The sequence below is a fragment of the Empidonax traillii genome, unplaced genomic scaffold, assembly GCF_003031625.1.
Source record: "Empidonax traillii isolate 1590-97213 ecotype Southwest subspecies unplaced genomic scaffold, ASM303162v1 scaffold756:size664756, whole genome shotgun sequence".
Taxonomy (NCBI): Eukaryota; Metazoa; Chordata; class Aves; order Passeriformes; family Tyrannidae; genus Empidonax; species Empidonax traillii.
Genome location: NW_020955949.1, coordinates 537,878 through 562,271, shown reverse-complemented (window position 1 = coordinate 562,271; position 24,394 = coordinate 537,878). Strand labels below are relative to the sequence as shown.

The window sequence follows — 24,394 nt, the reverse complement described above, 5'->3', positions numbered from 1 at the left end:
ATTATAGACTCTTGCTCGGTTCTCAGAATTGTTACATGTGTGTTTGTGCTCTTCAGGATTCAGCATTTGTTCATAGGCCATAATGGAAGTCTTTAGTGCATAGATGAGCTTTGAAGTGTAGAAGGCAGAGCCAGTCATTTACTTGTGCAATTACTTGATTCAAACCAGGCAAATCTGGTTTATGAACATATCTAAATGTCTCTTTTTATATTTTGATAGGAGATTTGCATATGTGCACTGTGTGGGTCAGTTTTAGGCACGTATGTGCATGTAGTACCAGAAAAAACATGAAGGAAGAGAAACTTTACATTCTTCAAGGTACCACTTGCACCAAAAATGGTTTACAAATTGTAATTCAGTTTTCATTTGATTCTTTCTAGATTCTGAACTTTGATGAACCTTTGACTCTACCTCCAGGCTGCTGGAATGTATTTTCTTTGAAGCTCAGTGTGAAAGACACTGTAACAAATGTGCTCTCTAGTATTTGTTTGGCCACAAATGTGGGAGTGATATTTGAAATACCTCTGCAGATATATGCGACCGCGTCCAAGGTATTGTATTCAGTTGTGTATTGATTTATTATTAGGCCCCACAAACCCAACTGCAGCAGTGTCTCTCTTAGGCCAGAAATTTGTTCCTTAGTCCTGAAAGAAAATCTGAGTACCAAACCATTCTGTAAAACTATTCTGTAGCTTGAGAAGTCCCCAGAGTTGAACGGTGATGGAATTACAGTTCTCTATTTTTAATTCCTTTTTTTTTTTTTTTTTGAGTCATTGAAATTATACACTGAGAAACTGAAATTTATTCTCTTGTTTTGTCATATGGTCAGTCGTTTTTGTTTTGTTTTTCCAGCAGGGAGATCTTAATTTTGAAGCAATTGCCCACTGTGATATTCATTGCTACTTGGGAAAGTCTGATTCAGGTAAGCTTGTCTCAGGCTTTTTTTGGTATCTGTCAGTAGTTTTATTGTAGAAAATTAATTTTATGCAGCAGGATTTGTAATAAGTATATTGATATTGTTCACACAAATACTTAGTTTTATATTTTTTAAAAATCACCCACTTTTCTGAGAATATATAAATGGCTGTGAGCAACCTGTAGTGAGTACATGGTGCACTATTTCAGACCTCTAATTCCATAGCACATGCCTTCCTGTTTAGAATACTAGTATTTGTTAAATAGAAAAGTGTAATGCACAAGTCTGAAAATACTGACCTAAATAATTGGATTATCCCATTCATCATCAATCTCAATTCATCACTTTATGCATTAAGGATGGTAAAATAAAGTACATGAACTTTCAAAATAAATAATTTTTGTTTTCTTTCAAAAGAAGTTTGCTTTTTCAACTCCTTTCTACTGTGTGAAAATGCTTTAACCAATACATGTCTAGCTTTCTAAAAGGCATTAACCTTTAGACTGTTGTAAAATCTTGCAGTTTATTTTAAGAATTTGAGAAAATTATCAGCACCTAGAAGAGAAGATAAAATGAAAACACCATTTCTGCCAAACTGTGGGATTTACTTTGCTCCCTACTGTGCTACTATTATTTTTTACTATTTAGTGCATTATCATGATATTTTACTGGCATCAGTGAAGAGTGCTGTGTAGACTACTGATAACACGATGACGTTTCAATGGCATCCATTAGAAATAGTGGCATTAAAAAGGGCTTGCTAGAGCATGCAAACCTGTGCAATACACATACTCTTGTTTGCATGTACAATTACTGTGATTTTGCAGATGTAGTTCCTTAAGCAAATCTGATATGTAAAATAATATATATACCCTCACATATGCTTACTTTGAAGGGGAAAATGGGTTGCCTTCTTTTATTTTTCCATCTCAACCCTTTGTAGATACTGATTACTTAGAAGTGGACTGATTGAAAGAGCAAATATTATCTCTGTAAAATACGAAAAATCTGTTATCCTTTTAGCAAATCTGCTTTGGCAGAAGAGTCTCTTTCTGGACCGTTCTGCCTGGGACCTGGATTCTGAGCTTGCAAGTGACCTTTATGAAAGATGGCAAAAAATAAGACGTGGGGAAGCCTGCAGGTCTGTACAGAAATCTGTTGAAGTTCTTAATTCAAGCCAGTACAGTGTTGTAAGAAAGCATATTTCTGTTCTGAAGTATTCTCAATTAGAAGAAAACATTTTGGACCTTCCTACATTTAGTTTAGTTGTCTTGAAGCACCTGGAGTTTCAGAGCACCCCAGAACACACCCAGCTTTCATTTCAAGACACTGCCAGCCATAAGTAAGCTTTTCAGATGCTTGAACTTTAGAATGTAAATAATGTTCTGACTGTAGTTACCTCACCATGGCTACCTAGCATGAAAGCAGTCAAAGCATGTTTTACCAGATCATTTATGGAGTTGCATGACTCCTTCATCAACACGTTGTATTGCAGTCCTTTCAGGATTAGGGGTCTTTGAATGGCTTCCAGGGTACCTGGTCCCTGGTGTACATACACATAAGTTACACTTGGCTCTCTGCTACTAGGGTACAGCTTTATGGGCCTTATTTTGTAAAGAGCATTTTCAAGGAAAGATAAGTTGATGTAATTATAGATCCTGGTAAATCATCTTTTTTTTGTTTTCTTTGTTTGGAAGGGAAAAAAAAAAGAAACTAACGAAGTTTTCTGGTTTTGCCAATAAAGCAGGAGAAGTATTTTAGGATCGCCTCACTTTATTCAGCAGAAGAAGCTTGAAGAGGAATCCTTTGCCTTTTTCTTGCCGCGATTGACTACAGAGCCTAGCCTTACGCTCAACTTCAGTGCCACAGCCGTTAAAAGTAGTATGGTGAGGATGGTTGTTATCACTGTGTTCTGAGTTATGTATGCTTAGCTTGTTTAAATAACAAAATCTGTGGTAATGTTTGGTGTTGTTTAGCATTTTCATACTGCTGGTAAATCAGTGTTTTGATCCAATTTAAGATACTAGGTTTATATCCCTTTGGTTGTTCGATAAGTTTTCTAGCTACCTAGTTGTAATATTTTAATACAAGGAAAGGAGTAAAGCAGTGGAGGACTTAACCAACAATTGTTTGTGGTTGCCAAAGCTTTCCTTGCATCATTGCATAAGTTACATGCTTGTGGTACAATAATTGAACAAAGGACTAGGGATAGGGTGTACTGTCATTAATGCATGTGGTTACAGGAAAGTCTTCCTCATGCCACTGCCTTCTGTACCAGAAGTGTGTAAAACATTTATACGCCACTTGCAGAGCAGTCTTCCAGCCACACTGACAATTATATCTTTCTTGTTTGTCAGATTTAGGTCTCTACTAACCCACCCTGGGCCAGAACTAGTCATATGGAAATAGTTTTCATATGCACATTGTGAATTACCTTAATATTCCATGTGTCCAATTTAACTGTTAGTCACTGCAACAATGTGTATAACCCGCTAGCACTCAGACTTCTGTGAGAAAGGGTGGCACTTCACTAACTGCACTTTCTTCTGTGCAAGAGCTTTGTTCACATCTGCCTGCATAAATCAAACTCCAAATGAAAGGATTGTTGGGGGAACGGGGGCAGTCTGTATTTTTGTACACACAGTTCTTTGGGCACTCTTAGCTGATTTTCCAAATTATGATATTGTGGTGACATGTCCTGCTATTCCATGCAGTCTTGTGCATGTATGAATATACTGCATTAAGACAGAAGCCAGATTGAAATCCCTTGAAAGTGCAGATCCTATTACCAGTGCTGAATTATTTTACCGTCCAGTTCTCAAATATGTAGTTTTTAACTTTTTCTTTTCCCCTCCAAACTATTTAGGTAAAATATTTCGTACTAAGAAACCCTTCATCCTTCCCAGTTACGTTGCAGCTTCTGCCTCTTTCTTACTACCCTGATCCCCAAGCTTCACTGAGTCTGCTGAACAAATGGTAATAACTATCTCAGGATACTGTTTTCCCTTTTAAAAGATCTATTTGCTATGCCTTATGACTGTTGCTTATTGGAGTTTTTTAATTTTTCAGTGTCACTTAGGCGGGGACAGTGTTCTGACCCATTTTGGAAGACATAATCATGTTCAGAGCAGCTTCCTGTATGGTGCATGACTTTGTTATGTACCTCATCATTGATAAAATACAAATTGAGCATGTTTTGAGCAAATTTCTGTCTGCCAGATGTATAGTTAGTCCTCTTTTAGGATCTGAGGCTTAGTGCAAGCTCCCTGGGTGAGGTGAACAACCTACAGAATTGGGGATGTGCATCTCCCCACAGTGCTGGTTGGTATCTGTACAGGGTCTGTAGACTGATCAGTGAGAAGAAAGTATCTGAACTGTCCCACCAGGAAAAATTTTCATCTTAGCCTTTTCTCAGGTAATAACCACAGTGACTGAGGACACAGGAACCAGAAAGAAAAATTCAGGTCCAGAGTCAGGAACCACACCGTAGATGTTTAGGGCCAGCTAAGTAAACGTTTCTGCATTGTTTTGGACTTCCTGTTTTAAAGCTGAGATGATCTAATGAGAAATCTAGATTAGGGTTAGATGAGCAATAAAGGGGCATAGTGAGGTGAAATGAAGTTCACCAAAATAGGCCCTGGCTGTCACACTTTAAGAAAATGATGTAGTTGGTAGGACTGCTTAGAGACAGTGGTATTTTACTCATGTGCTGAAGTGTTACTTGCATATTTGGGGTCCAGTGTGATTGCTTCCTTAACCTCATTTCTTTACATAGGTTTGTGTATGTGCATATATATGTGTTTGTGTGTATATATGCACATTAGTAACTACATCCATTTGCATACTAAATGTGATTTCCACATAGACTCTTTCTAGTAGTTTGAAATTACATTTTCTCTGTATTTTCACACTTTCATTTCTGAAGATCTTCTAGGTTTACCAGAAATCACTTGCATTAACTGGTTCTTTTTAAGCTAATGTCATAGACGGTTGTGACAAGTGACTTTTCAGTTCAGTGGCTGGAGGTCCATTAGTCCTCTATAATCTAAATTTTACCTGTTGGTTTTCTTATATCAGTTTTTAGTACCTTCATGTCAAATGCTTATAATTTGTGCTCAGATAAATAATCAACTATTTTAAGTGATTTGATTTGCAAATTATGTGATAGAGAACATTAATTTGTCCCAAACAAATCATGAGTAGAAAGATAGATATTTGAGTAAATTAATGAGATTTAATGATTATTATTTCTTAACAGTTATGCAGGCAGAAAAAGCTTTGGGGTATTTTGATTTGTGTGGCTTAGAACTATTTCTTGACTGCGAGCATTTACAGTATTGTACACTGACATATCTAAAATGCCCAACCATTTGTCTGTGTTCCAAATGTGTGGAATCCACGTAAAACTGATTTGTAGTGTATTCTGTTAAAATGCAGACCCATATTTCACATCTGCCAAAATGAAATTGTAAAAACAGTCTTTATTTAAGAATGGATGCCAGCATTTAAAAATAAGTCAATTCAGTTCTGACAGGCTGAGTTTCAAGTGCTTAACTTTTTGTTTTGGTTTATTTAGGTTCGGCATAAATGTGCAAGCTATTAATTTCACAACCACCGAATTCAGGCTAATGGATGAATGTTCTCACAGGGTAAGATGGCTACTTTTGGTAGAAGAAGGGGTCTGACACACTATAGAAAGCTTTTTCAAGCTATGCTACTTCTGAGTTGTTCCTAAGTACTGTTTAAAGCGTAGTGTTTTCTTGATTCTCTGTTAAGTTTGTATCTTTGCATTAATTATTTTTCAGAGTTTGAGTATCTTTTCAAAATAGACTCAAAAACTACAGGGAGGGATTGTATGCATGCTTGCACGTGTGTGTACATGTTGAGGAGGCCACCATTTGCCTTCTCTGTTGAGACTTAGCTTTTAGCTCCAGGTTGAACATGAATTGTCAGGCTTTTGAGTCAGTGATGTCAGGAACTAGCTGATTATCTTTTCAGTAGAGGGAAATACTGTCTGGTAGTTCAGTGGAGGAGAAGGCTGGATTTCTACATTTCATCTTCGTGTCATTGCAACTCCCAGATTGAAGTTTGCAATGTCATGGTTCTCGCTAGTTCTCATTGCCTGCTTTTTACATAAGTGTGGTAAAACTTGACCGTGTCACACCAGTGCTGAGCTTTGGTTAAACCCTGAGATGTTGCGTCATAGGTGACAGAAAGAGAGAAGATACTGTATCAGGGAGGGGATATTGGCATATTCTGGTGACCAGAGTACCATCCAGAGTACACAGAGAATTTCTTCTTAGGCATCTGGTTTGTGCAAAAGCCTGTAATTCATGTATTTTCCTTGCTATTTGGGCATGCTCTAGACTCATCTTTAATGTCCTGTGTTTCTGCACATAAATTTAAGACCTTAATGAAATTTTTGTACCTTATAAAAAGAAAAGAGTATATTTGCTGCACTAATCAAAGCTGACCTTTCCTTTTTGGCAACAGTTGTAAGAGTTGTTGTAAAAGAGAGGAGACAGCAGTTCATAAACCCTTGCCTGTAGGCACACTCTGAAAAAGAGAAGGTAGTACGTGGATAGGGCTGAGTTTCGACACCATACTCTTGACTAAATGGAAAAATAGTGGTACATCTTTGCATCAGTGTGTACAACACATGCTTTTCTTTGGATTTGAAGAGCTGTGGGGAACATCTGTGATTAGATAGGTATTCAGCACATATGAGATGGATCTTGGCTTGATAAACAAATCACTAGTTCTTAATACTAAAATTTTTGAATTTGTCATCATTTTCCTAGTCACTTTATGTGTAATGAATTGTTTGGCTCACGTTGGAGTGCATGCATATCTTTTTAGGGAGTGACACGGTAAAGTTTGCAAATATCTTGCTTTTAATAAATACTACCTTTTAAATGCAAGTTCTGAAAGTTTTTGTATGTTATTTTACATAAAATAGACTTAAGAATAAAAACATTGTGAACTGGAAAAGATCAGAAAAGCTGTTAATAAAACAGCCATAAATGAAAAACAACCAAGCAAGAGCCTGTTTTGGAAGGTTTATGGTTGCTTTGACTGCTATAGGTATCTGATCATCCCTTTCTAAGAAGAGACCCCCAGTTCTGGAAGAGCAAGTTTGAGGACTATTTTCATTTCTATAATGGCAGAAAGAATAAGCAACGGTATCAAAAACAAACAAACCAAAAATTTACATTATTTCCAGACTAAGTGAACTTCTGGTAGTTCTGGCTTTCAATTAATACAGTAGGGAATTCACTTTGGCTTCTTTCCAGTGACTCAAATGATCAGCGTATTTGCCAACAGTCCCTTTCTCACTTAAATCAAGTTGTAAGTCATACGCTGAGGGTATAATGGTTGCCACATTTCCCTGTGCAATCAGTACACTGTCAGTTCTTGTGCTCTGAAGTGTTTCAGGATTCTTTGAGTATGAAAGACACTATATAATTTCTTTTCCATCTGAGCAAATAAAAACTGTTTTAAAAAAAAATGAAGTAATACATTCCTCATCATAAGTGCAGTAATATGAACTTTTGCTCAAATAAACAATCTTATCTGATGTTTTATGTTGTCAAAATGAAAGACTTTTGTATAACAAGTTAGCAGTTTCTGCACCTTGCCAAAAATATCTTATGTGGTGCTAAGTAACGATACAGTGCTTTCTTTATTGACATCTTTAAACACACATGTTTTCCATGAATAAGAAGTGCATTTTTGTTTAACAGAATGCACATCAAGAGGATCTCATCAGCAAGAAATGCAGTTCTGAGCTGCTTTTGTTAAGTTTACAGCCACTGGAAACCAGAAAAGTTGGTGTAATTTTTACACCACTTGACTACAAAAGGGTAACTTCCCTTATTTTAATCAGGTAAGTCAAGCTTCAGTTTTAAGTCAGAATCAACTCAATGTAAAAATGAATTTGCAAAATCGCGGAGCATGGACAAATGCTCAACATTTGAAAGCCAGAATACCTCCAATTTTATAAAAACTGCCTAAAGTGTGTTTGTGCCTTATGTCTCAGTCATTAAAAAATACAGTCTTATTTTCTTGATACGTTGTCATTGGGTTATAAAATGTATATGAATATACCGAGGTAATTTTGAGTTAAGAGAGAAACACATTGCGTGGCTTTGCTTCTTTCAGCTTGACTCCATAACGATAGGATTTACATATCCAGGGAGTCTTATGTGCAGCCAAACATTGGTTATCTTTGTAGGAAAAGAGTTTGTGGAAGAAGGAACCATTTTTACTAGACGGCACTATTATCCAGTGGCAGTGTTTACAAAACTTGTTCCTTCACTGTGTGAAATTCATTAGTGACTGGTTCTGGAGTGATCCCATCTCTATTTAGGGAAAAGCTGACGGGTTTGGCCACTGACTCTGTTACTGAAACACTGTTGTTTTGGTTTGGCCCGTAGAGAGCAAAGCTGTGATTTTGCAAACCTAATTTGTGTTTTAGTGACCGATTGCTTAATTTTTATTTTATGGCAGAAACAACTTAACCGTTCTGGATGTGGTCAGTGTGGAAGGCTTTGGAGCCAAAGAATTGCTTAAAGTAGGGGGAAGACTACCTGGTGCAGGAGGATCTCTTCGATTCAAGGTGCCAGAAGCTACGCTAATGGACTGCAGACGACGTGAGTAAGAAGACACAGGTCTCTAATTTTGTAGCTGGTTGCATTACTCTGTACATTAGGTAAATAGAGTACATTAATGTTAAGTAAACAGAATGTTAAAAGCTGAACAACTTGGTCATGAGGGGTGTAGATTCTGATTTTACAAAACACTGACTGCAAATGGTTAAAAGTTCTAGAAATACGCTACTGCAAAACAGTCTATATTAAATGTTGATAACTTCAGTATTTTTTATTAGATTATAAATAAAAATAGCAATTTACTTATAAATGTAAGAAAATAGTTTTTATGCACTGTTAAATGATTGCTCTCTTTTTTTCCTTTAAGAACTGAAAGACAGCAAGCAAATTTTATCCATTACGAAGAACTTCAAAGTAGAGAATATTGGGCCTCTTCCGATAACGATTTCATCAATGAAAATCAATGGTTACAGTTGCCAAGGATATGGATTTGAAGTGTTAGACTGTCAGGAATTTTTCCTGGCCCAGAACTCATCACGAGAGATCAGCATTGTGTAAGCACTGACAAATTTGCTGACAAAATAACTTTAGTGGAAATTTGAAATAATTAATTTCAGTAACAGATACTCCAGTAACATACTGACACACAAACTTTTGAATATGAATTTCAAAAGCCTTTCCCTAAGGGTAATACCAACAAATGGATAATACAATAATGTCTCTTTATAGGACTCATAATTTTTTAAAAAGCAGCATACATACTTTTATCAGTGCATTATGAAGTAATTAATTAAAGCAAAAGAGTTGCCACAATTCTTAATTTGATTCTTATTCTCTAGCGTGTACCAAGTAGCCTGACCACAATCCAGTCATGTTTTCCAGACTTTGAACGTAGCCTAAAACTGATTCTTTTTAAAATCCTCTTGAGTGAAAAACTCAACTTGAGCGTAAGGAGAGTTAATATTACTGTATTAAAGTAACTGTGGTTTCCTATACAACAATATAATCTCTACTGATTAAAAAGGCAAGTCATACTTTCTAGCAATACCCATGGCAGTCAAATAGAGTAATGATGTGGGTCAGGGAAGTAGAGGAAGGCAAATCTGATGTTTTCTTCTGCTTTCCCTATCTTTCCAGTTTTGTACCCTAGTACCTGTCCCATTCTGAAATAAAACTGCCTGTATGCTTGAGGACCGTGCTTTTGTTAAAGAATGTTTCGGTTAACCTGAGCTGTTCATGTGCACCTCCTTGAGAAAAGGAAAACGAGTCATAGTAATGACAGTATTGTGAAGAGTCACAAGAAAGCCACATACATACCAGTTGAAGATAACCTAAAAGTCTTAACCTCTGTTAGGTGCTAATGCCACGTGCATAGTTTAAGCAGATACTGAACATTTATTTCATTGCCTTTTTTTTCTTCTTTTCCCCATATTGTTAAATCAGGAATTATTTTGTGTTTTTCGTATCAATGTGACTTCAGAAAATTAAATTCAGCCCAAAAATGGAAAATTAACACCAGTTCTGTCTGCTTTTCCTTATAGATTCACTCCTGACTTTACATCTTCGTGGGTAATTCGTGAGCTTACACTGGTGACTGCTGCTGATTTGGAGTTCCACTTCACACTCAACGTGACTCTTCCTCACCATCTGTTACCGCTATGTGCAGATGTGGTGCCAGGCCCCAGCTGGGAAGAGTCTTTCTGGAGGCTCACTGTCCTCTTTGTAAGGTAATGCTTTCAGAGCCCTTGCACCAGTTTGAAAGGGACCAATCAGGGAAAGATCGGCAAGCACTTTTGCTTTGTGTTAGATTTTTTGTGATCTTAGGGCCTTAAATCTCAACTGCATCTGTCTCCCAAGAGTCCTGCTAAGCTGGCTGTGACAGTTTAGGTGTGATAACAGTAGCTGGTGATGGAGTTGGCAAGCATTTCTTACTGCTCCTCCTGATAAACTTCCATGTTAAGGCTGCAATGAAAAAGGGCTAGGATACCCCCATGGGAATTCTCAGGATACTAGAAGACTTACTCCCATCACAGCAGAGACACAACATGTAACACCTTAGTATCTGAACATTATAAATACAGTTGAGTGGGCTTGTAGATTGTCTTTAGGAATTCCTGGAAAATTAACATATTTATAGTTTCAGACAACTACTTGAGGACCTGCTTCTGCTTCTGCTTCTTTTCTCCTTTCACATGTCAAAAAATATTTGTGTTCATGGCTAGTTTTTGCTAGGCACACTGCAAAACAGGCTACCCCAGAAAGGGGGTGGGGCTCGTGTTAGCTGACTCTTTGCTGGCATATGCTAAACTGCTTTGAAGGAGACTGTACCTCTGTAAAACAATGAAGGGTTCTGCTTCTACACATACTGCTTTTTTTGTCTCCCTTTACTGACCTTTCACAATGTGTAGTGTGAACTGAATGCTGTGTTGGGCACAGGTGATGCTCAGTGCTTTCGTCACACCAACCCTGAATTCCTACAAGAAGCAGTGACTGTGAATGTCACAATGGTAACATACTTGTGCTGATGCATACGTGAGATCCTGATGCACTGTGGTGCACACACAGTGTTTTGACACTGAAAACAGAGCACAAATGAAGCAATAGCGGCGATCACATTGCATGGTTCTAGATGCAACAGAAAGAGACTGCAGGGATCTGAAAAATCAGGAATTTCTCAGTCTGATTTCCTGCTAACAAAATTCATACTGCATGACTGAGAAGGTGGTTTAATGAATTACAAAGATTTTTTTTCTGATCCATTTATTTTTGGTGCAAATAATACACCATGTATAAAGAGGATATTTTGCAGCTTCATTTTTAGTTCAGAAATACGGCAACATTTGTAGCTCATTTTATGCCAGCATTTTCTCTAGGAAGAGACTATTAAATAAATATCAAAAAGCGACATGACTATCATGAATGAAGGCACTGGTATCATGCTACAATATATAGTCAGTGACTTGTAGTGAGACTTCTAAATTATTTCTAAATCAAGGAATAGCTTTTTTAGAAGGAACTTTTTCACTGTTAGTTTTTTTAAAACTCATGACTGAGTTATTTTATAGAGCTAATAACTAGTAAGGGCTATAAGGAAAAAAAGGAAGACTATTGCAACTATTACTTGTTAAAATTATGTTGGGTTTTCTTATCTGTCTTTTTACTTAGAATTTACTAGCAGAATATTTGAAAAGTGCATCTTGTTAGAAGCTTTTTAACTCTTTCACTGAATATTTATGGAAGTTGTAGACATCTGTTGTTCTCTTTGGCAGTTTGTCCCTGCTCGGAGTGATTCTGATAGCCTTCCAGCAAGCCCAGTATATTCTAGCAGAATTCATGAAATCAAGACAGAGGCCAAATCCTAATTCTTCACCACAGCAGAACAGCAACTCTGTTGACGTAATCAGCTCTGATTCCTACAAGTAAAAATACTTTTTTTCCTTCTTTTGTACCTTGGAGTGATGCTTTCTGTCTGTTTGTATTGTGATATTGCTGTGGGCTGGTTTAGAGGAGATGGTCTTCCAAGCAACCTCTTTTCAGAGAACTCTCAGTGTTGTGGTGTGTATTTATCTCCACACAAAGGAAATTGAAGAACTCAGGAGTTTATTAATTTTGTATATTGCCAGTAGTACATAAGGAAAAATTGTGTGATGAAAGTAAAGGATACACCATGTGATACACACCATGTGTGTATCCTTTCCATGGCAGCCATGGAAAGAATGGAAAATACATTGATGGTTCTCGAATCTGACCCTCTTGAGTGGTCAGTCACACTGAATTATGTGAGTGTGTTTGAAGTCTAAGCACAAACTTAGTCTTGCTCAACTCCCACTGAATCAGAATGAGCTTAGATGTATGATAAAGTGAAGACTTAATGCAATTTCATGACTTGAGAATATGCCCCACTTTCTTTTCTTTTAAAAATATCTTATAAAGCAATTCATGTTAACTTTATAAAGAAAAATAATCCCAAATAACTTATTTCTTCTCCAGGGGAAGTTGCAAGACATTTATGGATTCCTATAGTTCCTCAGATAAAGGTAAAGGGAAGGGCTTCCTGTCTGTTGGCACTTCTTCCAGCCGAAGTCAGAGTGCAGCAAAGAGAAGTCCTGCGACCTACAGCCACTCTCAAAAGAAACACAAATGTTCAGTTTACTACAGTAAGCAGAAACCAAACACAACAGCTGGCAGTGCCATTGCAGCTACTGATGAGAAACAGAATCAGATTGCAGAGAACCAGATCTCAGCACCAAAAGAGGACATTTGCACTGATGTTGTCAGTGAGAACTGGGTAACTCTGAAATATGCAAATGGCATAAACGTTAACAAGAATTTAACTCTTCCAGAAGACTTTCTGGGTAAAGAAGAAAGTACCCTGAAAAATACAGTTCTCATTAAAAATACTTCTTCAGAGTGTGATCTGAAGGAAGATCTTCAAACATGTATGTTTCCTAAGGAAACTAACCTTAAAACTTCAGAAAATCTAGCTGAGCACAAAGAACAGGAGTTCTGTCCTGTGAAGATGTCCAAGAAGCTACCTGAAAGTCACTTGTGCAGAAATTCACCTCAACAACAGCCGGAACTGCAGGAAATTTCTAGGAAAATTAGTGGTAATTTTTTTTTCAAATTCTATTAGTCTGAGTTACTAGGTGAAATATTTTGAGGAGTTCACTGTGATCAGGATTTTGTCTTTTGGGTGGGACAAGGAGATGTGATACTTCTGATGTGTTCACTGTGATTTATCTGTTTACATTCCTAAGGAAGTAGCTCGCATTGAAAGTTGTTTCATAAGTCATAAATTTGCTTGGTTTACAGATTTCAATCTTGTGCTGTAGCATTTTAACAGTTAAAATAATTGATATCATAGATCTGCTTATAAGACACAAATTGCCCTTGTCAGATATTTAGAAGCATCCCAGCTTGCAGTTTTCAAGTCCCCTGACAATATGGTGTTTGATACTTAGTCACCTAGCAAGAATGTTCAGAACTGGATATGCAGAACTCCTTTGATGAAACTACCTAAAATAACAAAAAAACTGACATCAGAATGCTATGAACTTACATTTTGTAGGAATACGCAGATCAGTATTTCTCGCTGTATTTTTTGTCTTGTTTTTCCTTTTTTTAAAATTGTGAAAATAAGCTGCCTGAGAAGTCTTACCACTTAGCTTCACTCTTAAAATTCAAAATTTTAAGAGCAGCAAAAGAACACCTGGGAGAAATCAGAGCAGGGTAGGAGAATGTATCCTCTGGAAGCTTGGCTTTACTGAGGCACTCGGCAAAGTAGGTGAATGCTGAAAACTGTCATTTGCTGTAGCTGTGGCAGAGTTTATTTAGTGAGTGAGCCATCACAGAAGGATTTCAGGCCCTTCTGTCGCGTGTAGTTGTTACCACGGGCCCGTTGCTTCCCATTGTGTCATCGTCTGTGAGATACAGCGGGTGCAAGTATGCAGTCTCAGGTAGAGGCAGAAAAGTTTCACTCATACATGCAAAGTACTTTGACCTTGTGCTCCTAAACTGCAAGTGTTGTTTATTCTTTGCTTTGAATTAGGAGATCAGATGGGGGGAGGGAGAGGGGGGATGTGGGCGTCAGTAATTGTGTCTTAACTGTATTTGTGTGTACAGGAAGGTAGCTTTGAGTACAGGCTCTGGAAATCACAGTTATACATAAACCATTTGGCAGATATTTTCACTGACAAAACTTCCACCTTGAGAGAAGGTTTTTAGGAGTCCTGACACAGTTGACAGTCACTTGTATTCAGTGGTAAAGCACTAAAGGTAATGTCCCTTGTTGTCTATTAGCAGTTGTGGTTTTCTGTACTATGTGAGTATTTCAAGTTGTTTCAAGATGTTGCATGGGATAAATAAGTCCAAAAAGTACCATGTTGCGGTGTTTGTATCTTGATTATAGTTACAGACATGGTTTTGTGCAAACAGGGAGTCTTCAAGACCTCGGGTACTTGCAGGTTTGTATGCTCGAGGTCAACAGAGAGTTCTTTAGAGTTCTGTCAGCCTCCCTTGCCTGATGTGTCATTCACAAGCACTCCTTTTGCAGTCATCATGGCTGCCTGCTCCAGAGGGGAGAGGATGTCTGACTCTGAGCTAGGATGTTGTAGTTGGTTGGTAGGAAACAGTAAAAATATTTAGGTGTGCCTTTCCCATTTGAGAAGACCAGTTCAGTTCAATAAGTGATGACATTTCTCATGCGAAGCAGCCAAGAATCTTGGTAGCACATCACTGTATTCTAGGGATCTGAGATACCTGGAAGTGATCAGAGGTGAAGTTAATGCTGTCCCGTCCAGCACTGGCAGGGCCCAGGCGAGGACTGTGACTCAACTGGACAACTCAGCTAGTTTTGAGGCAGGCTTCCTCTTGAGTCTTTGACCTGTTGGACTTTGTTACACCAAAATAATCCTTCTCCCTCACAAGGCTCTCAAGTAAAGGAACTTTTAATGTGGAACCCATCCTAAAAAAGGATGATTTCCCTTTGTCTTCATAGTGAATGCAAAGGGCACTTCAAAGGCGTAAAGCACCAAATAAAGGCTGTCCTAATTTGATTTACCCATTCTTGTAAAGTCTTCTCCCTACTCAGCTTGCAGGGGTTTTTTTGTTTGGTTTTTTTTTTTTTAGCCCAATATGTTCTAGCTTCAGATTCGACCTTAGAGATTCATGTCAGAGACCCAAATAGCTCAAATTTAGATAAAATGAGTGGGAATTGTGTAATTTATGCATGTGCTAGGAGTGGTGTGCTCATGAACGTGAACCAACCAGCACCACACCAACCACAAAGCTACTTTTGGCAACTGCTCTAAGAATTTTTACACAGCATTAGCTTTTGATTTCGAAATTTTTAGTGTCATCAGCCTAGAGATTAGTATCCTAGTGTTTTGGAATGCGACACAAGTCTGTTGGTAAAGAAAGGTAGTGGTTATGATTAGGAGCCCATTCTCTTCCCAAGCAAACTGTTTTTACTATTTAATTGTAGGGAGTAGTCAGCAAGTGCCTCTCAGGAATGAAGCAGAAAGCTGCGAGAGTTTAAAAAGGCAGGTCAACCTAAAGCCTTCCACAGAGAAAAAGATTAATAAGGGACCTAAGGAAGAACCTCCATGCTGCGCAAAAGAAGAGATTACTTGTTCTGAGGTTTGTATTGTGATCTTTCTGCTTTTCAAATTTAAAATTATCTTTTTATTGTTTATTTATATATGTGTACACGTATGGGTATGTATGTGTACGTAGGGACTATTACATACTGAAACACTGTAAATCAGATGACTGAGGAAGTAAGCAGATGTGCTGTCCCATATCCATTGTGTATTAATGCTGCTGTATAGAATGATGAACAGTTTGTGTAAAAATTAAAACAGTTCTTCTATTGTTGATATTGGCCATGTCAGAGCCAGAGATTGTTACTGTCAGAGCAGCCCGAGCGTAGTGGAATCTAAAGCCAGCTGTCAGCCACGCTAATGATGTGGGAACATTCTCTGGAGGGGAGACGGGCATATTGGCCTTCGGTTGCATACCTGATCTCCAAATACAGGACTTTGCATCAGAAATTTGCATTTGAGAGTACAGCAGGCAGAAGCCTCTCAACAGATTGCAAAGTTGCTGAGAAGGATCATTCTTCAGCTCTGGTTTCTGAGCATGATAAACACATCAGACTGTACCTTTGTTGCAGGCAGCATAAAACACTAAAAGAAAACATAAAACACTAAAAGAACTTCATTGAATGCAGTAATTTGGATTATGGTTGTATTCTATCTACTGGATAGGAATGCCATGGCAAAAAAGTGTAAGGAGGAATCGCTAACCATGTTTGGGGAATATGACAGAAAAGAAAAGGTCTAGTCTTGTTTTGGGATCCATTGTTACAAACTTCTTTCCATGTGTGGGTGATGGTGCTCAGTTTGTTTCTTGCATTTTTTGAAATGACTATTATTTTTTGGAAACTTGCTCCATAATTTCCTCAGTTGTAATTCAAATGAATGCCTTCCCCTACCCCCCCGGCTGCTGAGGAAAGGGAGGATTTATTGCTGCTGAACTTGCACACAAACTGATCATAAATCTGGCAGATGTTTTTTGTTTTTAGCACATTGGGAATTTTATTGACTGCTTTACTTTTTCTCCCTCCATTTTTTTATTTCCCTGGAAGTCAGAGCTAGATGTTGTGAAGGGGAAAATGCTAAGTTTGGGAATTCAGAAATTTTTCTTGTCATCTGTTTCTGTCTTGATGGACAGTCTTGGAAAGGCTGGTCAGATTGATGGTGCTGGAAAGAAGATGTGCTGTGGAAAGGCACTAAATCATGAAGTAACTATGCATTTGGGTCGGGTCATTTGGTCCAAAGAAATTTAGCTAGAAAAATCCAACGAAGTTCATTGACTGAGTTAAATTCATTTTATAATGTACATATTGTCTCAGCTCATATTTTTACCTTTAGCAAGAAGACGCATATAGGAAGAAGAAACCTCAGGAGAAAAAGGAAGGAAATGTACCAAATATGAATTGGAATAGAAATAGAACATCTAGAAAAAATAAGAAGAAGAACGTTAATATATCTACAAGGTATGTATTGCTTCACCAAATCATAAAGAAATCCAGAGCTGCTGTAATGTTTCCACAGGTTTTGAAAAGTACATTGGGCAGGATTGATTTATCTATATAAACACATTTCAATCATGGCACGAGCCTTTATTTTTAAGAATGTGCAGTACTAAGTATCATCAGGAAAAAAAAAAATTTCCACTTATAAATCTGTATGTATATAGATGCAGTCCATTCTGCATAGCAGTGGTAGCTCTCCGTAATAATCTGGAATGTGCTGTCTCTGAAGTTTGAATGGTTAGCTTTCTTTCCACTGTGTATTATGTGGAGAAATTCCAGTTGTGTATTCCCTTCAGTGAAAAAAGGAAAATAAAATTGTTGAAATGATTCCATCTTCAGGAGAATCATCTGCTATATTAAGTAACTGGGGAATGTTGTCTTCTAGTAATTTTGGAAGAGAAATATGTAGAAAGGAGACAGCGGCTTGCATTTTTGCCATAATGATTAAAAAGACTAGAGCAGCACTGGGCTCTAAAGAAATGGAGAGCACACTGGAAAGTTACTTTTTTTCCCCCCTGAGGATTGTTTAAATGCATTTTAAAGTCAGTTGTAAATCACTTTTAAATATTGTTTTAATCTATTTTAAATTTAAGTTATTTGGATTGTTAAAAAATACTATTTACAAACTGCTGCTAGAATAGAAACGCTTCTGAGGAGAAAATCGTCCTCCTTCCCCTCCCCCAGCACTTTGAATTAAGGTCACAATCCTACAAAGCCTTCACAGACTTAATTTTTATTGCAAGCGGTCCTCTTGAGGTCAGTGGACTTAACAAGCAGATTGTAAATCTGAAAAGGGCTGTTATAACTCGTTATGCACAAATTACTATTCATTGTGTGGGAAGTCAGCACATGTGTAAATCTATGCTGGATGCACACCTTTATAAGTAGGATGGATAAAATACCAGAAGTGAAATACTGAAGTTTAGTATCTGTTCCTTGAATCAATTCAGCCGTTGCTACTTTCTGAGTCAAGATGGAACCATTCCCTTTCTACAGAAATTTGACACCTGGCTTTTGTTAATTTTCTCTTAATACTCTATGATTGCAATATTGGATGCAGTTACTTCAGTTTTACTAGCAAAAACTTAGGATCGCTTCAGATTATGATTTTACTCTAGTTATAATTATGCCAGTGAAATGAACACAGGGCACATTTATCTATGTATCCATGTATCTAGATCTTCGTGCAGCGCTCGACTGTGCTTATTACACATTAGTGCTTATTCCTGTAACATCTGATTGCAAGTGCATTAGAGAAAGGAGTTAAACGTACACGTCATTTTGCCTCTCTCCCTGAAAAGTAGTCATCTGTGTAGTGGGTCATTGCATTTCGAGAACGGTTTTTTAGGTTTCTGTAAAGTTGGGGAATAAGACTCCAAAACCTTTTCCTTCTCCTGCGTCCTGCCTCGATAGCTGTGTGAGTTGAAGTGTTTAATGCCTGAAAAGGAAAAATGCAGATGTAAAATGCAAACATATTTCTTCGGGTGTGGTTGTATTAGGGTCCCTGAGCAGAGCGAGTTGAAGCATATGTGCAGTGAATTTGAAAGGCCGGATCTGAGAGCGAATATTGGAATAAGAGCCTGGTGTCCTCAGAGTAACGGGGAAAATTGTAAAGCAGACCAAAAAGCCGGGAGCTTGTCTATACAAGGAGAAACAGGTATGCAGTCTTAATTGTCTTGAAAGGGGAAAGAAACACAATATGGATTCTGTGGCATGAGAGCTGTATTCCTTTCTTGAGAGACCTGTGCTTTTCTCACTTTTGAACCCTGATGCTAAGATGACAGTGCCTGAAATAATACCTGCTCACTTCTGATGGGCTCTGCATGATTTCTCCATGGGATTGGTTGGTGGTGCAAATCAGAAAATGAGTCAGTCTGAAGCCATAATCCATCAGTTCTTGGTATAGGACTGGTAGTCGTCTTGTGTGTTCAAGTGAAAGCTGGTATTAACAGAAGCAACTGTATTGCAAAGGCCAGTTTTAGAATGGGCAGGTCATTTTTTAAAAACACCACTAGCTTGAGTACCTGCTTTTCCTGCCTTTCTGTCAAGATTTTAATCATCTGTTTTCCCTGACTTCTGGGAAGAGGAGATCTGAAGAGAGATATCAATGTCTATAGAATAGTTGTTTGCCTCTCTGATGAGATAAAAAAGGAGAATCTATCACTTATGAATTCATTACTTGCAATATTTTGTCATTGCTCTTAGTATGCATGATCCTACAACCGGGATATGTTTCACATTTAAAATACTAACTGTATATTTCAAAGGACAGTATGTGCTTCCTCGTTCAACCTGTTGCCTGTAGCTGCACTTTATCCTCACTTGCATTCATTTTACTGGGATATTTTACTGGGACGTTGTGTGGAACATAAGCTCCTTGTGGTAGGGGTTGGTATATTTACTGAGGCTATCAGTAAATATTATTTTCTCTCTTACTGTCAGTAAATTCAGAGAATCTATGTAAATTCAAAGGCGTTCTTAAATGTGTTGGTTTTTTGGTTGATTTTTTTTTTCCCCAACTTCTTTAGAAAGCTTTTATCAGCGGTCTAAAAAGAAGTGTTTGGAGAAGTTTTGTTCTGATTCAAGCTCTGATTGTGGAAGTTCATCAGGAAGTGTTCGTGCCAGTCGTGGGAGCTGGGGTAGCTGGAGCAGTACCAGCAGTTCAGACGGAGATAAAAAGCCAATGATTACTGCCAGGCATTTTCTTCCATCCAGTAAGTTTTGCAAATAGTCCATCTTCACAGTGGCGGGCAAAGTTTTAGCCTTCCTTCTGAATGGAAAGGGCTACCGCAGCATGGGACACATAACCTGCCTTTTATAGGGCACCTCTCAGAAACACAGGGAGAGATTGAAATAATTTTGTACTTGACAAGAAGTACCACAAGTTTTGTGAAAATGACCTGTCAGGCTCCAGAGAAGGCATCAGGCTCCTCACTGGAGGAATCAGAATTAGTTTTCATGGAAAGATGGGAGAACTGAGAGTCACTAGCCAAAGCAATTTCTGCCTTTGAATTTATGTTTCATCATATTATTCTTTTTAAAATGTTATAGCTATTTAATAAACACACAAATGAAAAATGTGTGAAAGCAGTTCAGATCTGAGGATGCAGGGATAGATGGTTTTGGATAGATGTATTTGAGGCATAAGTAGCCAGGAGACCTGCACCAGTTGACTAGTATGAGAAATGGGAGCTGTGGTTCATTACTGCAATTTTTGAATGCCTGAATATCATTAAAATAGTTGAAAGCATAAACCCTGTCTCTTCCATATCTATCCGGATTGATGTGGCACTAGAGGTAAATTTTGAAATGTAGAAGTGACACAAGCAAACCCAGCTTTGAGTATATGAAAAAATATGGTTTGAATGATTTAAAAATATGCAGGAACTTACATATGTATTTGTGTATGTATAAAACTTTACATTACTAAATGATAGGACATGATGTATCTGAACCTGCAATCTAAAAGATAATGAATTGTGTGTATATGACTTTTCTGTTTATTCAAATTATAATGCCCCTTTAAAAAAAAAGGAAAATAAGTAATTACAAATTCAAAATCAATTTGATAGTAACAGGGAATCTCTCCATTAAGAGTATGGTAATCACATCTGACTCATAAAATACAATTAAAAATAAAATTTTAAACCACATGGACGTGGGTAGCATGCTTTGAATTAATGCAGTTAGTGATAATCCAGTCTGAGAGAAAACTCAACACCACTGATGAATCTATTTGTGTGTATGTATATTCTGTGCATACTTCTTTTTTTTTAGGACCTTTGATTTTCACAGTCATTCTTTTCTTTAGGAGAGAATATTTCACAAAATGATTTTCCATCTGAAACTCCTATCACTTTAAATCTGTCTCATAACATCTGCAATACCAGGTAAAAAATTTAAATCTACACCTGTAAGACATTAAAGAAACACCACCAACTTGAAATCTTGTCTCAGTTTGGTAAATTATACCTACCTGTTGTCATTTTTTATGATCATCTGATTGTACTTACTAGCTGGAAGAAGAATCTTCTTCAGTATATGAAAAGCAACTTACTGCATTTCCACTCAGTTATATTAAAGCATATATTTGAAAAAAAGGTGGGAGTGAGGCTTTCAAGTTGATGCTATTCTTTTAATGGGAATAATGTTCTCCTAGGATATACAGCATGAAAATTGATTCCTCCCTCCCCCACATTCCTTTCTACCTCTTTACTGTATTAGAGATAGAATCTGCAATTTCTGTGAGTCCTCATTTCACTTCTCATTCTTCACTCTGTATTTTCACTAGGAGAAATCATTTAATCCTTTTCCTTTGGGATTCTGGTGCTTGAAAATATTTCCATTCATTTTTACTAGTTTCTTTGATGGCTTTTTATGAATATCAAATTGATGCTAGTGTGTGTCTATGTGTCTTCATGGACATAAAAGTAAATTTGCCTGGAAGTTGTTGCAGCTTTATGAGGTTCTACTGATCTTCATGAACTATAGCCTGTTTTCCAGTTTTAGAGAAGAGCTGTTGAATTAATTTCCGATAGGTTGATACTGGATAATAAAAGTGGGATAATTAAGGTGTATTAATTTTATTAATTTTGCATGTGTGATAAGTAACTGGCTTTTAATTGAAAAAAAAAAACGTAAAAAATTGCACGATGATAATTCAAAAATAAGAATACTAAGGACAGTGAGAAGGCAGTAGCAATCATGATGTTCATTAGAATATTTTTTACATCTCTGCATATTTTGTTTGAAATACTTTGGATCATGAACCTTAGCAGTGTCTAGATTTAAGAAAATAAATTTTCTTTTCATTCAGCAGAGACATGAACAGCATCCCCCAGTATCCTGAAACCTTATGCCCCAATTTCACTGACATACCTGCGGATCCTGACAAAAATAAAGGTCAGTATTAAAAACTGAAGCTGGTTTTTGCACGTTTTGTCAAGCAGTTTCAGTGATGTTGCTAATAACATTTGTGTACACCAACTTGATAGATATGTTGTTACTAGAACTTCTAGACAGCTTAGGTGCAAAGTTAGCAAATAAAGGCTTATAACCTTAATAATTTTTACTTATAACCTTGATGGTTTTTGCTGCATCTACTCTGTGTGAAGACTGCATTTAGCTTTCAAGTCATGTTCTACGTATTCTCTATTTTTTCCATCCTCTTGCTTTGCACAGTTTTATGTTCAAAAGCAATGCAGTTGGGAGATCAAGCGCATTAGCTGCTGTGTTAAAGTCAAGCTCAAACATGACTCGAATCAAACATGACCATTTTTCTCTCTAAATTTCCACAGCTGGGACTTGCTTTCTTTGAAAGCAATGAGTGATACTGGGTTGAGCTGTTAAAAAAATCTTGAGTTTTCATTGTTTGTATTCTCAAAGGGAAGTAATACTAGCTGTTTTCATAAAAGCATCATGCTACATGGCAAAGTTTAAAAGCTGGTTAGGACATGTGGTTCTTTAAGCAACAGCACTGCCTACCCATGACTGTCCCTTCTGCTGTAGGTTTAACCTTTGTCTGATAAGTTTAATCAGCATTTGTATCCTTCTCCATGGTAGCATTATTATGTGTCACATAAAAAAATGAAATAGAGCCAACTTTGCAACAATTTTGTCATGGAAATTGCTGATTTGGATTTTTTCCTTTCTCCATCTGCCAGTTCTCACAGAGTTGATGGGAACCAGGTATCTGTGGGCAGTCAGGGCATTCAGTCCATAAAGAGCAGCACAATGAATATCTGCCCTAGGGGCAGTAGCGAGTTTCAAAAATTGTTTGGTCATGAATGGCTCCAGTCTATTAAAAATTTGACTCTGTTCACACTGTGTTTGTGTGGTTGGACTTCAGAGTTGCTTACTGATTGATGTGTAGGGGTAAGGAGACCAGTGGGGATCACATCCCTGCTGTCTATCCTGCTTGTGTGGAAGGGTGCCACCTTCCTCTGTAGGAATTTCTTGCCATTGTGTTGAATTCCAGTTTCTCAGTTCAAGTCTTTATATATATCTTCTTTAAAAAATAGACATTTTGAGATTTGAAGGTGGACATTTATTAAAAAAAAAAAGTTAGTAACTCTGGGTTTTTTCTCTAGCATACAGTCCTTATTGTGGGTCTGGGAATAAAGTGTCTTTGTGACAGACTTTGCAGAGTCTCCTTCCTGTTGCTCTGTGTTTCATTCCCCTTTGCTTTTTTAGGTCTTTACCCAACAGGAGACTTGTGGCCTGCCCAGCCAGTCTGCATGACAAACAGTTTAAACTACAACCTTGAGAATAATATACCGTGCATGATCCAGGAAACTCCCTCTGTCCACAACAGGCAAGTTACATTTTATGTAAAAAGTATGGGTAATGCTTTGTTCGGGTTTCTGTGAGGCTGAGGACTGTAGTTGACTTATATTTGTAAAGCAGGTGATAGTTGAATTCTTGCTGCCGCTTCAATTTTAGTTCTAGTTGTTAATGCACTTACATTAGTGCATCGTGATTAATTTTACTAAGACAAATTCACTGCTGTTCCTGTTCATATATAGATATTCTAGAACTTCTTTGAAGTTTAATTAGTTATATTTTGGAGAACTATTAATCTTTCACTTCTTTTGCATGGTCAGGCAGAGGGCCTGGCTTTTAAATTTATCCTCTTGCTAAAAACATAGCCTCTGTGTATCACAGTGTGTGTTATGTAGTGTGTACTTGTGTTAAATGGCATGAGCAGATATCATTATAAAAAGACAAATATTCCCTTTTAAAGGTGGTTTAGGCTTACAAGTGGGTATATTTCAGGCTCTGTGTATATTTCGGTTGATCCTCCTCTAGTAATGAACTTGATTAATTCTTGTATTTTACATTGCTCACATGGCAAATTTTACTAATGAAAGATGCACCACAAACTAGAGAAATGCAGAAAATTCCACCACATAGCAGTGAAATATGGCCAGTTCTTCAAGTTGTATCCTGTCATCTGAAATGACAGAAGGACCTGGGGGGTCCTGGTGGACAACGGGCTTTCCATGAGCCAGCAGTGTGCCTTTGTGGCCAAGAAGGCCACTGGTATCCTGGGATGCAGTAGAAAGAGCATTGCCAGCAGGTCAAGGGAGGTGATCCCACCCCTTGACTCAGCCCTGGTGAGGCCACACATACGGAGTGCCGTATAAGAGAGACATGGAACTCCTTGAGCAGGTCCAGCAGAGACCTACTAAGTTGGTCGAGGGAGTGGAACATCTCTTATAACAAAAGGCTGAGGGAGTGGACCTGTTCAGCTTCAAGAAGAGGCAACTGAAA

General features: G+C 37.6%; 1 protein-coding gene across 6 annotated transcripts in view; it reads left to right on the top strand.

Annotated features, from left to right (window-relative positions):
- Positions 1-24,394, top strand: part of TMEM131L (transmembrane 131 like) — a 78,892-nt gene that overhangs the window by 50,334 nt on the left and 4,164 nt on the right. For 2 of the 6 annotated variants that reach the window (XM_027900925.1, XM_027900926.1), the window contains 19 exons: positions 381-551; positions 853-922; positions 1,940-2,057; positions 2,661-2,802; positions 3,783-3,892; positions 5,493-5,565; positions 7,660-7,802; positions 8,426-8,568; positions 8,894-9,080; positions 10,068-10,253; positions 11,796-11,945; positions 12,517-13,133; positions 15,509-15,663; positions 16,959-17,083; positions 18,622-18,779; positions 19,651-19,836; positions 20,934-21,012; positions 21,939-22,024; positions 23,315-23,435. In XM_027900925.1, coding sequence (XP_027756726.1) covers positions 381-551; positions 853-922; positions 1,940-2,057; positions 2,661-2,802; positions 3,783-3,892; positions 5,493-5,565; positions 7,660-7,802; positions 8,426-8,568; positions 8,894-9,080; positions 10,068-10,253; positions 11,796-11,945; positions 12,517-13,133; positions 15,509-15,663; positions 16,959-17,083; positions 18,622-18,779; positions 19,651-19,836; positions 20,934-21,012; positions 21,939-22,024; positions 23,315-23,435 — 3,020 coding nt within the window. The remainder of the gene's footprint in view (positions 1-380; positions 552-852; positions 923-1,939; positions 2,058-2,660; positions 2,803-3,782; positions 3,893-5,492; positions 5,566-7,659; positions 7,803-8,425; positions 8,569-8,893; positions 9,081-10,067; positions 10,254-11,795; positions 11,946-12,516; positions 13,134-15,508; positions 15,664-16,958; positions 17,084-18,621; positions 18,780-19,650; positions 19,837-20,933; positions 21,013-21,938; positions 22,025-23,314; positions 23,436-24,394) is intronic. The other 4 variants (XM_027900921.1, XM_027900927.1, XM_027900922.1 and 1 more) reach the window with 4 other exon arrangements.